The 16184-nt window shown below is 42.6% G+C and overlaps 1 protein-coding gene across 1 annotated transcript in view; it reads left to right on the forward strand.

Annotated features, from left to right (window-relative positions):
- FLT1 (fms related receptor tyrosine kinase 1) overlaps positions 1-16184 on the forward strand; it is a 99531-nt gene that overhangs the window by 57938 nt on the left and 25409 nt on the right. The window contains exons 13-16 of the mRNA XM_015852074.1: positions 4982-5272; positions 10043-10189; positions 11958-12089; positions 15831-15937. Coding sequence (XP_015707560.1) covers positions 4982-5272; positions 10043-10189; positions 11958-12089; positions 15831-15937 — 677 coding nt within the window. The remainder of the gene's footprint in view (positions 1-4981; positions 5273-10042; positions 10190-11957; positions 12090-15830; positions 15938-16184) is intronic.

Raw genomic sequence — 16184 nt, forward strand, 5'->3', positions numbered from 1 at the left:
AAGGCACCAAACTTGGTAAATGACTCACGGCTTCAACAAGTATCCCTGCATGACACAGATTCCTCCTGACTATAGCAACCTGTAATTCCTCCTTTGAAATCACCTAGCTTCTGCAGTCTTTCCAGACCTGCAATGGCACTTCATTTTCACCTGGCAGTAAGTCTTCTGAGACATGGCCTTGGATGTAGCTTTGGTCATGACACTAAGGCTCATCATGTTAGCATGTTTCCTTTTTTTCCTCCCATCACTATATAAGCATAGGCAGGTTTAGAAACAAACTGAAATTATTTGACCTCAGGAATCACTGGGAAAAAACCTCACAAATTTAGGAGAATAACTACTGCATGATTTAGCAGCATAATGTTTGCAGATGCCATCAAGAAGGATTTGTTTCCTAGTGAAATATTTTATTTTGGTTTTGTTTACAAAACAGTAGTAGCTCACAGAGCACTTAATCTAATGACAGTTCTCAAGATAGGTCATTAAAGCAATGTAATCCATTCAGAAATATCACAACACCCCCATACTCATTTTGTGAACCAAAAACTTTGTTTCTGAAGTGTTTTGGCTGTAGTAGTACATATCAACTCATAATTGCTCCTAACTTAATGTGCTGTTTGAGCTGTATTTTCACCCTCGTGTGAGGACTGCACAGAACTTTGAGCAGTGGCTGAGAGTCACAGAGGTTGTTGCTCATTGAATGTGCAAGGTAATGAATATGAGCTTCTCTAGCTCTTAATTATCAGTCTTCAGAATGTGACATGGAAGATCCTGGAATCAAACAAAGCTGCATTTTTATTTGTAATATGCAAATCTCCCTTTCAAAGTTACAGAATCATAGAATGACCCAGGTTGGAAAAGACCTCTAAGATCAAGTCCAACCACAGCCTAACCATAGTAACCTAACTCTAAAAACCCTCTGCTAAATCATATCCCTGAGCACCACATCCAAATGGCTCTTAAACACATCCAGGGATGGCTGACTAATATGCTGACTGTTTCAGACATTTTAGCATTGTGACATGTGAGAGGATTAGTTTCCCTTCCTAGAACTCACATTCTCAGATCTTGACCAGGGACTGAAGGAAATCCTTCTCCTTGATATCAGAGCTTGCATGAGAACGTACAGAATATTACAACTTTCCTTTGAAGGCTCTGGCATTGGCTGGTGTTCAGAAGAGGAGTGCTTTATTATGGCTTGGAAACAGCTTGACCGGTGGCAGTCTTTTTGTATAAGGCGGTGATGCTGAAAAGCATTTTTCCTTTGAGTTCCTGGAGCTAAGCAACATAAACTGTGAGACATGGAAAGTCCTGCTCATCTGCTGACGCTCAGTTGTGCTGATTGAAGGCAGCTTATTTAAACAATGCTTCTGCGTTGTTCTTACGAGAATGTTGTTAGACTCATTCTTCTGTGCACACAGCACATCAGTTGATTGTGTGATGTAATCATAATTCTCTTCTGTCAGGCTGAGACCAAACTGCTTGTGTTTCACTTCAAGGAATGAAATACGTAAATATATCCAGGATTCATTGAAATACATAGGGAGAGAATTAAAATCATGAGCCCAAATAGTGATGGGTGTGAAAGAAATGGGAAGACACCACAGAGTATTTACTTCTGATGAATTCTAAACCAGCATTTTGGGTCGTGGGTGACAACCTGGGGTTAGTTTATCTCATGTTGTTGGGACTGCTGGCGCCATATGAAGCCAGCCTAAACCACGCAAAACTGAGTGCAAAAGGGGAAAGTGTCTAAACAGAGAAGGCAGTTTATTATAGGAGGAGGAGCTACTGAGGAACAAGCCAGAAAGGATCCCAGAGAGTAGAGAGAGACAGGAAGAATCCCATTTCTGTGAGGCAATCATGCTCAGGCCTTGTCTTCAGGAAGAGGAAAAGCACATACTCCAGCGGAGCAGCTGTGGTGGTGTGAGGAATCTCTTCCCAACAGGTCAAGACTGCTGGGAAGGCAGTGGTAAGGCAGAGACCATCCCAGCAGCCCTAGTTCTGCACTGTCAGCCCATTCATGGAAAGGTAGATGTGAGAAGTTTAGTGCAAGAAAGTGTAGCAGAGGGGACTCAGTAATGTCAAGGCCTTATTATAAAATTATTGTACATATCATTATTTCTGGGCTTGCACGTGACTTTCTGGGAGATACGAGGGTGGTATATTTTTTTGCTTTGTGCCTGAAGGTACAGGACATGAATTCCATGGGCTCTTGGTAGCTTCCCTTTCCTTTTGCTTTTTTCAGATGAAGGGCATTTTTGGGGTGCTGGCACACTAACCTGTTTCTAATCCCAACCTGTGTTTGTGTACAACAGCAGCTGTGAGTCTTATATGCAAGTGATATGGAAAGGTGATTTCTGAGCTCTCCTGCTTGTTGATGATGAAACAATCTGCAAAAACACCTTTATACCAAATTCAGCTGTGGTAGCCCCCTTCCCTCCAGCCTGCCCCTTTCCCTACATTTTGGGCTGTTTTGCTGGCACACAGCAGGCTCATGGGTGTGTTTGCAATTATACAGGGTAAAACAGGAACAGCTCAGCCTTATCTCCCTGGTTTCCCAATGTCACTGAGCGCATTTTATTTTGAGATTCCCGATGGTGCTTGGCAAAGATAAACAAAATCTTCCATCAGGAAACCTGGGAGCTATTTCCACAGGAAGCTTCAAATCACTAAAGTAAATAAAACCCTTTTACATTATTCCCTGCCACGTTATTTAGCTAGCCTGAGTCTGTAACAATTGGTGAGAGGTGTCATATATTAGGGGGCTTGATGCCTTTAAACAAATGATTCTCTTGGAATCCTGTGCATTTACTTTTGTCCTTAGGTTTATTCAGAAAATAGTCTTTCTTCACAGAAGACACATCTAGGAAGTGTTCCAGACCCGACAACGTGGAAGTAGTAGCAACTATATTGTTATGCTGGCACGCTATCCTTTTATGTTGAAAGAAGTTCGTTTGCCTCAGACCCAGGGGATCCGTAATTTCATCTTAGAGATTTGCCTGACACTTCTTAGCTCTTTCCTGAGCACTGGCATATCCAAAAGTCCAAAATTAGCAGCATTCCAAACCAATAAGCTTCCTTTCCCAAAACATATTAGAACAATTTCAGATATGAAGTAAGATACAGCAATTTCATAGATTAGAACACTTATGCACAAACAAAATTTTACACCTTGACTGGATTTAAGTGCTTTTGAACTCAATGGCTTTTAACAAAATCAAGCAGACAATTCACTTCATCTAACTGAAGTGTGTAGATTGGGTGTCTATCCCATGACAGAGCAGGACCTCTGGAATTTGACTCATCCAAAGAAGATGGGGCTGCATTGCCCTCTGGAGGTGCCTGCATCACTCCATGGGCTGTAAGCCTTTGCCCATAAAACAACTACATTCAACAGATGCTGCATTTTAATGGCTTACATTAAATACGTTTTTTGTTCTGTAGGGAAAGGTTTATTTTACTACTTTCAGTCAACATATACTTCAATATAACAAGAGTTCATTTTTTTTCCTATGTTTAACACTCAGTACAGAAAAGAGACACAAACACAGTTAAGGGAGCTAGTGACAGCAGGACTCTGTGAATACCAGTGGTGAGCAAATCATGTCTGTTGATCCTGGGGGAGACAAGGTAGCTCAGTTTGCACTGAGGGGATTTAGAGAGTCGAGAGAAGCTTTCTGGTGGATTGGCCAATCAGTGAAAGAAGTAATTGGAAGAGTGTGAGATGTTATTCACTGGAGACCTACTCTTCACATTAGGTCCAAAGCGACACTTGCATGCGTGCAGCTGAATGGAAGCCTGTGTTGAGCTGTTCATGCTCTACGAGACAAGAAAAGAAAGCATAATTCTCCCTTATAAAAGACAAAACAGTACTTACAATTTGAGGTGATTTCACAGCCAAGTGCTGTAGCAATTAGCAATGAGAAAACAATTGAAATTGGCCAAAGCTGATTTCACTGAAAGGAGAAGGAAATGACTTTATCGGAATATTGGCTACAAATAAACAGGGAGAGACTGCATTCTAGGAGAAAAACTTGGAAATGTTTTCTCTCAGGAACCTGCCTCTACTTTCACTTATGCCAGCAGCACGCCTCTGCCTTCCACCTGGTAGAAAGGGCCTGGAGGTGGCCATCAGGACCACAGGTCCTTTCTCCAAGTGATGTAAATCTTACAAGCAGTTGCCCACATGGCTTCACCAAGGATATTTCTTTCAACTATAGGATTAATTGAACTGCCTGTGCTTGGGAAATGCTTGGTGCGGTGATCCTTGGTTTCTCTCATGTAGAGATGTTATTCATCTACATTTAGTGCCAAGAAGTCTGAATAGAGGTGATCTTTGTCTCAATACTGCCACCAGGCCAGAGAGCACTGATTCTGCTTTTCTGTCATGTGTCCAAAGTGTTTTATGTGCATGGAAGTAAATATCTCTGTTCTGAGTGAAGCTCAGGCATGTAATCACATATTGCACAATTTCTCCAGATTTTAAGCATATCTAAGAAATAGACATAAATTATCTGACTACTCATGAATAATGAGAAAACAACATAAGTATGATGAGCCGCAGTATTTTTCTCTCACTGTCTAGAGATTCAACTTCTCTTACACAGTTCACAAGCTGCAGCTGAGACCAGAATTTATCTCTTTTTTCATAGTCCCAGCATGCTGTCTTTAAATAATTCTGCTTTTGGTACCTTGCCCCAGTCTGTCTTGCCTTGTCATAACATTTATACAAACTCAATACTTCCAAGATCAGCTTCAGTTTACACCAGATGATGTCCAACCCATGTATCTTGTAGCTCTAAGACAAATTATCAAATAGCTGGAGCCTACCATGAGAAAGGAAAGCTGAGAGACTTCAGCAGGAAGACAACGACATTCATTAGTTCAAAGACTTTCTGATAAAGGGGATGATATACGCCATGTTAATTTTGGCTCATTCACTTCACATAAACTAAAAAGTGTTCTTGATTTTTGACAGATGTACCAAATGGATTCCACATTAGTTTGGAAAAAGTTCCCATTGAAGGAGAGAATCTGGTATTGTCCTGTTCAGCCAACAAATACATGTACAAAGACATTTCTTGGATTTTACCGAGGACAGTTACTAATCAAACGAAAGCAAGAAAGGCCCTCAACAAGGATCACTCCATCACCCTCACTCTGACCATCAAGAACGTTTCCCTGGCACACTCAGGCACCTATACCTGCCGAGCAAGGAACATATTCACGGGGAAAGAAGTGCTTCAAAAGAAAGACGTTTCAATCAGAGGTGAGCACTGCAACAAAAAGGCTGTTTACTCTCGGATCCTCAAATATAAGAGCACAAGGAATGATTGTACAACACAAAGCAATGTAAAACATTAAAGGACTCATTAAACAGTATCAGGTGTCTCATATCATCTTGATTTCTTATTGCTGTTGCCACCCTTCAGGCCCTGAGGTGGTGCACATTCCCCCATGGGTTGGACGTAGGAGGAGTAGCAAACAAAATCTTTGCGTGAGCTTCCAGTTGAGTTCAGACGGGTATTTTCTGCTTTGACAAAGCACGTGGAAGCTGGGGTTTGGAAGATCCCCTGCGCTACATTTTGCATATTGTTCTTTTTTTTTCTCTTGCTGCCTCCTGCTGAGTGATCAGGAAAACTTTGGATCAATCTTTTCTTCCACTTTGGTATCGGCCTCGTCAAAAGTCAAAGCTGAATAAACTGATTAACTTTAAAAACTGCTGTTTTCAGTCAACAACGGACATTTAATAAGTTAACGTTAATGTGCAGAATGAGCACAACTCAGTTTGCCATTGACTGGACTATATATTTTTTATTTTAATCTGATCTTGATGGACTTATTACCTGCTGAGCAAGTTCTAATGCTTATTTATTTGAAATTATTTTATACACTAAAGTACATTAATCTTAAAAAGTATCTTCTAAAGGAAGTATGCAGGGAAGAAATAAAAATGTTGATATTATGCACAGCTCTATCATATCATTTATAATAATGATGATTTAAAAACTGACAGACGTGAATTGTGTTTCTCCAAATAAATCCAGGTAGATTTCCAGTTGCTGTGTTGGTCGATTTTTAAAGTCAGTTCTTCACTAATGTAAACAGCTGTCGATAAAAGTGTGAGTGTTGTTTCTGGCCTGACGATACAGGAATTTGTAATGTTGTGATTATTTTATTAAAAGAAATATCCCACAAGATTGCAGCCAGCGCAGTGAGAGGTTTAATACATTTTTATAAGTACAGGTCCCAAACTGAAGCCATTAAAAATATTCATTGCTTTTGGTATCTGATGTCAATTGGATTTATTATGGGGATTAAGAACCAGACAGACAAACTGCTGAAGGAGAATTAAGGGCAACCTTAAACTTCCTTGTGAGCATTTCCCTTTATTTTTTTTCTTTTCTTTCGTCATGATTTTGCTATGAGATGTTTCTGTGTATTATAAATTCTGTATAAGGGAGAAGTTACTATTTTTAATAGATCTGATAAATTTATTTTTTTTACAATACATAGCTTTTATTATTTTTGGTTACATTTATGATTGATCATTTATATAGCATTTACATAAGCCATAACAAAACAGGCCGTAGTGACCAAAATAGCTACAGCAAAGGAACAAAGTGGTCGTGCTTCTAAAATAGAGGTTGACAACATGACAGTTTCTTGTGCTTGGGAACTCACCAGACAATTTCCTCCTTTAGGTATCGAGACTGTGTCCCACGGCTAAACTTGTCTTTCACGTGGGAATTGCTTTTGTCAAGTGTGAAAGGGTAAACAATAGCATTTCCCCATAATGCCAGCTTCATGGAGCCTAAAATGCTTAGAAAACAATTGATAACCTGGAAGTTGTCAGAGTAAAGAAAAGAATAATCATTTATATCTTGAAATGTCACCTATAGCCTGCTTGTATACAGTAGCTCTTTTGTTCATTATTATGTGATGGCTTCCAGAAACAATACCTTCTTGCAAAGGGACCTGGGTCTCTCTTTTTTTTTCCCCTTAAATATGCCTAAAAAGCAAGTGAAATCATTGGTGATGGCTTAAAAATAGGGCAAATGCACTCTGGAGCATTTGCAAGTCTTCAGAAGAATTTCAATACCGAATCCCCCTTTTTACAAGGCTGTTTTGTGGGAAGACATTTGATGGCAAGGTGGGCGGTGATGACAGGACATTCTGAATTTTCCATGGCCTTGGGAGCCAGAGAGTGATGCTTTGTAGCAGCCAGTGGCCAGACAATATAAGTGTGGGTCAAAAAAAGACGTGCCCATTAGTCTGTTCCTCTGTGAAATGGCTGCGAGCTGCAATGATGTGCATCACTGTTGAGTGTACGTCCTGCCAGCCTTGGAAAGCCCCACTATGTGAGGGTGTTGGGAGGTCACTGTGGACCTGCCCGTGCTGGGAGGCATGGGGAAACCTCACTGGAAAGCAGTTCTTGGCGGCTAGACTGTTGCTTTTGATGTCCTCAGATGATGGGAGAACCTCAGTGGTTTGGGGAGTTTATCTTTTATTGTGTAATATATTACTTAGGGAGAAAGGTGTGGATTATATTTCCTTTTTTTTTTTTTTTAAGTGTTAAAATTAAAGCTTGTATTTATATTTTTGTACTGGTTAATAAAATAAGTGAAAAAACAACATGACTATAACAGAGGGCAAAGATGTACAGAATGGAAAATATTTCCCCAGATGAACAAATCATAATGTATTCCTCCGTTCTGCTCCGGGTCGGCCGCGTGCTGTGACACCAGTGTCCCCTTCTCCCCTCTGTGACCTCCTGTCACCTCCCTGGACCACACTCTGCCTACAATGAAGTTCCTTGGGGCAACTGAGAGCAGAGTCTGGCCCTTGGCTTCGGGGCGAGCGGAGTAGGGCAGCACAGCTCCCATTTGGAACTCTCTCTGCTTGGCTGTGCTGCAAAAGTGAGCAAAGAGAAAGCAGGTGGTTGGCAAACCTAATCCTCAGGTTGACCACGTCCTTGAAAAATCAGCTGATTGCAGCAGATAAATTATTGGAAATATGTGAATGGTGACTGGAACTAAGTTTTAAGCAAGACAGTTTTTCTTGATGTGGAAACCCAACTTTAGTGTATGGCTATAAACAAATTAAAATAATCACAAATAACCCATAGAATGTGTGATTTGCCTTTGTTCTGTCATCTGTCTTCACTTTACATGTGTGGGCTGGGGTGCCCATTGTTTATCGTTGATTAATGCAAAACGTGGAGCTCTTCTCAGTTTATGGATGTGGATGTGTGTCAAAAGATGCCTTCTCATAGACAGACTGTTGTGAAAAAAATGAGAAATGTGCAAAAATCACAGAAGGTGACAATGAGAAGAGAACTGCCTCCTTGGCTATAGGGCAGATGTTGTTGACCATATCATTTATGTAGGTATTCAGTGAAGAATGTGCTGTACAGATGCTCTCATAGGCATTGCTGCTCATGGAGTGAGAACAGACTGTCTGCTACGCTGTCAACAAATAATAACATTGCCCTTGGGAATTACAGACTTGCAGCTCAGAGAAGCCACAAACTGGCCGCTGCATTAATTTCAAGAGATAAGAGCATAGCAAAGGTAGACTTCAGTAAAAGCATGAAAAAGCTTTTAGTGCTACAGGGCTCATGCTGTGTAAGCCACACTGTGTAAGCCAGTGGTACGTAGGTGCTTTACTTTTCTGGAGAGCTTTTATTCACAGCTGGTAACAGAGCAATTGTGAAGATGAAAACATCTGATAGACAGTCAGTTTTTCATGAAGGACAAAATACAATCTTCCTAACACAGAATGACAGAAATTTAGACAGAATTATACTGGATGTATTGATATCTACTGCACTCCAAATGAAAATATCAGCAAAGAGTGCTTTTTTATTTCATTTTGGTCTATTTCATATTTTACAATATCTTACCATGTCAGTCTCTACTAATCCTGGCAGCATCCTCAAAAGGAAAGACTGTAAATAATTCAGTTCTTGTAAGTCTGGGGAAATTCAAGGGAATCTGCTGTGCCTCTGCATCGAGAGATGGCTCAGGAACTCCCCTCTCCATCACTGCTTCTAAGGAACCCAAACATCAGAAGGAATCATGTGAGAGCTGTCAGTGTCACAGAAAACTATTCCCCTATAAAGCACATAAATGCTGCAGATGCCTTTGTCAGAACACCATCCAGCTCTGTATGAAACAGGGGAAGGAGTGCTAAAATGCTGAAATGAGGATGGGAAGGATTTGTTGTTTTGCTTCTCTTGGAGATGTTTTTACTGTGACGTCCATGAAGTGTTTTGGAAATGCCCTTCCATTCAGCTGGGAGAACATTCAATGCGAGCTGCACTTCATACATGCAGTATCACTAAATGGAATGGATGTGTTTTATTACACTGCATTCACCCGAATTTTGGTAGATAAAAGCAAAAAAAGAGCAGCATTGCTATGCTGCATGGAACTCTAGTGTTTCGCTTTGGCCTCTGGGGCCAAAGCATCCGTGGGCTCCCAGAGGATATGGGCATATTCAACTGCGCTGTGCTGAGTCGAAACACAAAGGTGGAAAAATCTGTGACGCTGTTGGAATGCGTAACACAATGTTTTTGTTATCGTCATTTCTGGTTTAAAACTGTGAAGGTTTACTGAATATGATTCATAAATGCATTCTTTAAAGTAAGTAAAACATAAAAGTCACATTCATGGATATCGTGGTGTATTGCTTAGTGCCATCAGTGATGCTCTGGCACAAGGGTGTCCTGCTAATTGTTGATGGTCCTGGTCTCATAGTTTGTTTCTGCTGTCTGCAAAATTCTTAGTTTTCATACAGATGTATTAGCTTTGATAAACCAGTGTGGTTGATAATGAATCAGGGGAAATCTGTTAAACAAAGTCATTGGGTGTTCATCAGTCATGACAGCCTATTCAATATGGTAAATAAAATCTGTGGACAGATAACATGATAGAACTGCCTTAGAGGTCCTTACATCACTCAAGTGCTGGTAGGAAGGATAATAAAGCCCCACAGTTACGGGAATGTAAAATGGAGGTGTTGTTTTGTCTCGTAGCGCAAGAGGCACCAGCTCTGCTGCGGCAGCTTGTGGATCAGACGGTGAACACCAGTAACTCCGCCATGCTGGAGTGCCAGGTTCATGGCATCCCTGAGCCCCAGATAACCTGGTTTAAAAATCACGAGGAAATACAGCAAGAATCAGGTGAGAGCTCTGACCTTGTACAGCCTTTTTGTTGTGTCCTGTAACTGTGTGCAGAGTCCTTGGCTTTGGTACCCAGACATAAAGCAGCATTGCCTGAGCATTACGGGTCTGTTAGGTTATACTTTCTCACTCCAAAATGTCAACAAGTGCAAATGTCCCTATGGAGTCAGTGGGAAAAATACAAATGCAGATACCTCAGTTTGCATCTTCGAAGAGTCATCTCCAGAGAATCCTGTTTCCCTCCACTTACTATAGAGGGAGCCTAAAGATCGGGTGTCTTGGCTGTGTCAGGTGTCAGAGTACTGCTAGACAGGAGAACACTAAGCTGAAGTGATGTCTGTGCAATTACCAGAGGGAATGTTGTCAGGAATCCAAAGTCTCTTCTTGATTCACAGCCCTGCTATCAGACTAATCCCATCCAATGGGTTCCCAGAAATGGAATCCAGGTTTTATGCAGCAGAAAACAACAGCTTCCCAGGTGACATTGTGCTACTGCAGGAAAACTCTGGGAGATGTTTACTGCTGTGTCCAAACGTGGCTTCAAACATCAGTTTATGCTATGTCATGACACCTCAGTTGTAGAAGTGCTCCTTGGAAGTTTCAGATAGAGACGAGTGAAAAGACAAAGTCTTTCTCATGGGAATTTGTGCACATTCAAATCAGGCTTACACAATGAGATCATGTTACAGGCTCAGCAAAAAAAAGTATGTTCAAGGAGATTTGGTTTGTGGAAACTTGAAACCTGTGGAGTCTTAACTTTTTAGAAAGTTTGTGTTTGAAGTTCTGGCCTACACTACTGGAAATTACTATGTCATAAGCAAAGGCGGTGGGAAGAACTCTGAGTATCTGTCAAAGTGAGCTGTAAGTATGCACAGACTTTCGACACAGTCACTAAAATTAGTGACCACGTGGTTGTGACGTGGATTTTTCGCATTATCTTCTGGAGTGGATGCTATGTGTTGAGCAATGCAACACATAAGGTTAGGAACCAGGAAGACATCTCTACGGGGTCAGTCAGAGCACTTTAATTAGCCACCTGGAATCGCTGGTGGGGATGCATTTCAATGGGACTTTGGACCTAATGGAGCCAAATGCACAAGTGTGTACTTGACTGCACATTTCCTGGCTATATCATATCTGTAATGCAGGCCTGATGCCAAATCTGCTGCCTGCCTCTTCCTCACTCACTGGAATATTGTCAAGGCTGGACTCTGGGTTGCGCAAGCTGGAATAAGAGGTGTTGAAAACTTCATGTAACTCCTATGTTGTAGGGTGCACCTCATGGGACCTTTCCTTGCACTAGCTGAGCTCCTTCTGAGAAGGGGCCCAGTGTCACATAAGTGAGTAGGATTTGGGGTGAATTTAAGGCCGATGAGGACACATGGAGCTGGTCAGGGAAGCATGACAGTCCTGCTCCTGTGAGTGCAGAAGGAAGTAAGGAGACCACCCAGTTCCCAGAACTGTCATGCTGAGGAGCTTGTTTGGGTGGGAGTTGAGCCACGGTGCCAATCAGCACACGTGATACCAGCTGCTCCCAGCATCACTCCCTCGGGCTGAGCTTTTCACTCACACAAGTGCTCTGCAAACCAATTTCCAAAGCATTCCCAAAACTTCCAAGTATATTTGGCTTTCTTGTGGATAACACCGCGCTGTGCAGTCTGTGGCTCGGATTTCTTTTGAGGAGAACTTGAAGCAGATATTATTACATGAGTGCCTGTTTGTGTTTATATCCTGGCTCCAGCTCATTGCAAAATATTTCGTTTCACAGGAATAATTTTAGGGCCTGGAAGCCGAATGCTGTTTATTGAAAGAGTAAAAGAGGAGGATGAAGGACTTTACCAGTGCATAGCCACCAACTTGAAGGGGTCTGTGGAGAGCACAGCATACGTCACTGTACAAGGTAAAGCACGGCATGACATGGGAAGGGCTGGCCAGCCAGGGGGATGCTCTTGCTGTGGCTGGGAGGGATGGGGAATGTCTTGGGCAGCATGAAGCAAGCTCTGAAAGCAGCAATCTGAAGGAAGTCCTCGTAAGGGAAACGTACCAGGTTGGAAAGGAAGCCCAACAGGAAATGCTAACTCAGAGTGTGTTTACACTGACCTAAAAAGAAGAATTGCTTCAACCCAACAAAGATCGGGTCAGGGTAGAAGACAAATGTAAATTTAGCATCATCAAAACAAACAAAAACCAAAATAAGGAACAACCTCCTACCCCTCATTTTCCCGTTTTGGTTTAATTCCACAGAAATTAGAGGCACGGGATATTTTCATTTGTTTATTTTCAATGCAACTGAACTAGATAGACGTCAGGATAGCACTAGATGAGGCTGCATTTAAAGGTATTTACTGTGAGAAGTGGGTATGATCTCCTTATTTCTGAAGCCATTACCGGAGTTACTTTGCTCTTCATTTAAACACCCCGTGGTGTTCTGTGGCAGTGACTTCCACCAAGTAACTGTCGAGTGCATTCAAATAAGGTTAATTCAGTGACTATTTGGTTTTATTGAATATCCTTTTAGTTCATCTATTATGAGGCAGTGGAAATAGGCTAGCGTTCTCCATTTATGTCACTGTCATGTACAAAATTGACATAACCTATCGTATTGATTGCGTGTGTTAAGTAAATAGACCTAAATTCACTTAGTACCTCCTTATAGAAAACACTTTGGCTACCATCCAGTCTCTTAGGCAGGGATTATGTCTTTGTGGCTCATCTCATAAAATTGCTAAATGTATCTGAATACCACTGAGTATTTCAATAGTACCCTACAGCAAAAGACAATTACAGCTAGTAAATCAGTATGGATTTTCTGCTGTGAATGTTTTAGCAGTCTCAGTTAATGGGCATCATTGATAATGCAATAAAGTTACTTTAAAAGGTCAGGACAGGAACATACACATGTGGACTGGCCTAACAGATGTAATCAAGGAGATAAAACCACCCATCTCCTTCCAAACGATGCCAAGAATTTAATAGCCATTATAATCACTAACATAATGAGTTGTCCCTTAGCGGTTGCTGTCTGGTGTCTCTTGCTAGTTGATAGTTTTGGACAATGTAATACATTGTGGTATTGATTACTGTACCACTGTATCTCGGCTATTTATTACAACCACACTCATTCTGTCAGAAGGCTTCTAGGAAGTCATATCTCCTTTTACATGAACCAGAGTAGAGGGAAGACCGCAGCCAGGAAGGTCTCTTCTCTAGTTACTTGCCCTGTAGGGATCTCTAGCAGTGTGTTTGCATGACTCCTATGGGAGCTCTTAGATAAGCAAGAGATGAAGTCTAGCATATTAAAATATATAGCTTTGAGACTGAATGAGACAAACAGAGAGTTTTTCTTATCTACTATAATCAGGAAAAATGCGTTCCCACATTCTCTCTTCTGATCCCATGACAGGATGTCACTGGAGGTGTTTTCACTCATTACAAATGCATCAGTCTTATCCAAAGAGGAGTCCCTGACCTTCTCATGAGGAAGGACTGCCTCCCAGCCCACTCCTGAGCCTGCAGCGATGGGACTGAAGCTTTCATGGGGGTCCCTCTCTATGCCTTGCCCCTTCCTTGCCTTTCCCAGGGTGCACATCATGCCACTGCCTCCAGTGTCAGCGCTTCCCTCTGTCCCACTGGCTCTCAGGTCGTGATGCTACAGATCAAAGCAGCAGAGCAATGCCTCGTGTTGGTGTCTGTGTTTAGCGGTTGGGAGAGGAGTTTGCAAATGAGTCAGGAAGGAAACAGTCTGCTCTTTTTATTTCCCCTGAAAAAACATTCTTATTCTCACAGATAAAACAATGTGTTATTTTTGTACCAGAGATGGATGAATGGATGGTGGAATCCAAGGGCTGTCTTTAAATAATCTCAGCCGTTGTTTGGTTTGGAAGCTGTGCTCATAGGGCTGTCTGAGGGGAGTGGGGCCATGTTTGTGGACATGTCAGAGCAAGCTGTCCATTTGCTCTTGGCTGAGGAACTGAAGGGACACTGAATCTGAAAAGACAGAACAAGGACAGCAAACAGCTGCCAGCAGATGGAAAAGGGGCATGTCACTCCAACCTGGTGGCACAGTCTGCTAGACACAACGTGGACACAAGCTGTCTGGGACAGCTCTACTGCATTGGTCTCTGTTGCCTTTAAGGCCATATCCTTTCTCCTTCTGGGGACTCCAGCACACCACCCCTGAAGGAAGCTGGTGACAGAGCTGGTGGCAGAAGAACAAAAGAAGCAGCATCACACTCACTGAAACCCAGAGCTATAACAGTCAAAACAGTACAGCAAAATGCTCTGTATTAGAGGTGATGCTCCACAACTTTGTGTCATCTCTGCTGATGAGAAAGGAAAACATCACATTTGTGAAGAACTTACTGAGCAGTTCTGACACTGTGGAAAGGGTGTTTGCTTTTCATGTAGCTGCCAGCTGTTGTAGCTATCCACCTTTCTAGATTGGTACCTTAAAAAGTTGTATGTTTTGGGCCACGCTAACTCTGAAGTCATCAAGACTCTTTCTATGAAGCGTATCTGGAACTCCCTTGGTCACTGAGCAGGGTTCAGCCTGGGTTATATAGTGACCAGATAAGAAAAGGAGACCACTGCCTGCAACATCAGAGGATCACCAGAGTGGACTGAAAGGAAGCTAGTCTCCATTTCAAACCACAGTCATCAGCAACACTGCCTCTGGTCAGAGATGGCTTTGGCCAAATGGTGAAAACCTCCAAGGATAGGAATCCTTTGGCATCTCCAAGCACCCTGCCCAGTGCTGCAGAGCTGTGATCACAGGATCATCTGTCAGTGTAGGAATGGGGCACATGGGGTGCAGCAGTGACGTTGGTGCAGCTGGGTTTGCAGGTACAGGTGGCAGCACTGCTGTGAGATCCTATGCAGAGTTACTGCCCTTCCTATATACCACAGGGTACATTAGAATGAGAGGCAGAGCACAAGTTCTTTTTGCATTTGCTACCAATCAGAAGGAAAATACACTGGGGGAAGCGTGGCAACAGATTGCTCTGAAACAGTTTTATGAGTCCCTGAGTGGCAGTGTGGAGTGAATTTTATTTAGTTACATATATTTTTTTAAGGTCTGTCAGTCAGCTCTAATACTCTTCAGATTCCTAATGTTCATATTCTCCTGCTGTTCCCTTTCCTGCTGTCATTTTTATTTCCCTTTCCCGTGTTCAATTTGTTCTGGGAGTTGGAGATCCTTCCTCACTCCCAGCAGGGCTCTGCCAGCATTGCTGGGGCAGCACATGTCCCCTGTTTGCTCAGGGTCACCTTGGGTTGAGCCCTGGGTATGAGGAAACCCTGCCTCCACCCTTCTGCCCACACCACTCCATGGGGCTCCAGATGCCTGTGCCATGCTCAGCATGAGCTGAGCTCCCATCATCAGGCTACGCACCTGTCCACTTCACCTCCTGCTCCCCAAGGATGGGCTGACTTCTACCCAAAACTTGCTACTGGATCTAGTGACTTTTGGCTGTGTTCGACACAATGGCTTTGCTGAGGATTCTTTCTCCAGTCCAAAAAGTGATGAATGCCCCATTGAATGTGACTGGCCATTCCTGGTACTTTATTTTAATGACAGAGAAACACACACTGTTCCTGGCTTTGCAGGTCTTTTTCTAAAATGCTTTCTGCTTGATTTTCCCAGGCACAGTGGAGAGATCAAACCTGGAACTGATAACCCTGACCTGTACCTGTGTGGCTGCAACACTTTTCTGGCTCCTGCTGACCCTCTTCATCCGCAAACTGAAGAGGGTAAGAGTGGTGATGGGTTCTCCAAGCTCTGCCTGCCTCTCCTTCGTGTTAGGCTACCAGTATTGCTAGGAACACAAAAAATAGGATTTGCTCACTGCCTCACTGCTCTCCATCATTCCCTGTGCAGTCAGTAGGGAAACCATGACTCACAGGGCTGAGTGTGAGCTGCAGAGCCAGGGCATGGCACCATTGGGGAGCCTGACTCCTGCCAAAGGCATCCCCATTGCCTTTAGGCCAAGAGAGTTTG

The sequence above is a fragment of the Coturnix japonica genome, chromosome 1, assembly GCF_001577835.2.
Source record: "Coturnix japonica isolate 7356 chromosome 1, Coturnix japonica 2.1, whole genome shotgun sequence".
In the NCBI taxonomy this organism is placed as follows: Eukaryota; Metazoa; Chordata; class Aves; order Galliformes; family Phasianidae; genus Coturnix; species Coturnix japonica.